At 76.1% G+C, this 1,235-nt stretch overlaps 1 protein-coding gene across 1 annotated transcript in view; it reads left to right on the forward strand.

Moving 5' to 3' along the window:
* TH (tyrosine hydroxylase) overlaps positions 1-981 on the forward strand; it is a 5,481-nt gene extending 4,500 nt beyond the window's left edge. The window contains exons 7-8 of the mRNA XM_012734331.1: positions 2-166; positions 654-981. Of these exons, the coding sequence (XP_012589785.1) occupies positions 2-166; positions 654-813 (325 nt within the window). The 3' untranslated portion in view covers positions 814-981. The remainder of the gene's footprint in view (position 1; positions 167-653) is intronic.
* Positions 982-1,235: the final 254 nt, after the last annotated feature.

Raw genomic sequence — 1,235 nt, forward strand, 5'->3', positions numbered from 1 at the left:
CGGGCCGGACTGGGCGCTCACACCCGCCCCAGCACTCGCTGTCCTCCGAGCCCGAGGTGCGCGCCTTCGACCCCGAGGCCGCCGCCGTGCAGCCCTACCAGGACCAGACCTACCAGTCGGTGTACTTCGTGTCCGAGAGCTTCGGCGACGCCAAGGACAAGCTCAGGTGGGCCCGCGCCTGGCCCGCGCTGGGGCTGCCCCCGCAGGTCCCCCGGGGCCTGGGGCGGGGGCCAGGGACAGCCCTGGCGAGCTCCTGGCGGGCACCCCTTCCCCGGAGAGCAGCCCCGAGTGCACCTTGGGGTCTGGGCAGGTGCCGCTGTCACAGAGGCTGCGAGCCGGCCTGGGAGGAGAGGTGGCCCCACAGGCTGGCCCGGGCACAGGGACGGGGCTGGCTCCCCAGGGTACAGCCCGGAGGCCTTCCTGGAGGAGTGGGCCTGGCTGAGCCGGGCCTGGGCAGGGGGCAGGGAGGGCTGGCGTCCTGCTGGGGCCGGGGCCCTGGCCGCCCCACCCCGCCTCCGTCTCCCTCTCTGGCCGGTGGCTGGACAGGCGTGTGGCGGTGCGGGAGGCTCAGAGAGGCCCGGGAGCCTGCCCCGCTCTGCCCGCGCCCCGCTCTGCCCGCGCCCCGCCCACCGAGGGCACCACCCTCTCCCCAGGAGCTACGCCGCCCGCATCCAGCGCCCCTTCGCCGTCAAGTTTGACCCGTACACGCGGGCCATCGACGTGCTGGACACTCCGCGAGCCATCCAGCGCTCCCTGGAGGGCGTGCAGGACGAGCTGCATGCCCTGGCCCACGCGCTGAGCGCCATCAGCTAGCCCCACCCCGCCGCCGCCCGCGGGGCCTGCGGACACCCCGCCCGGCTGCTAAGCCCGCCCGCGGAGCCCACGCTGCGTGTGCTGCCCCGTCCACCCCCCCCCCGTCCAGCCACTGCACGCTGCCCGCTGCCCGCTGGCCACCTCAATAAAAGCGAGTGCCCAGCACCAGCCCCCGCGTCCGTGTGCTGACTGAGCTGCCCCCACCACCGTCCTCCCCTCCGGAGCCTCCTCAGCGGACGGCTGGCCACAGGCGCCCGGCCAGGCTCCCTGCTCCCCAAGCCCGGCCTGAGCCAGCCCTGCAGCTCTGGGGTGGGGCACCCCTCCCTGGGGCGGCGGGGAGACCCTGCCCAGGATGGGAGGTGGGGGCTGCGGCCGGGGCCCTGGCCTGCGGGGCCCTGGTGGGAGGAGGGTGGGGCCGCGGT

Source organism: Condylura cristata, unplaced genomic scaffold (genome assembly GCF_000260355.1).
Source record: "Condylura cristata isolate star-nosed mole 26May11 unplaced genomic scaffold, ConCri1.0 scaffold00054, whole genome shotgun sequence".
Taxonomy (NCBI): Eukaryota; Metazoa; Chordata; class Mammalia; order Eulipotyphla; family Talpidae; genus Condylura; species Condylura cristata.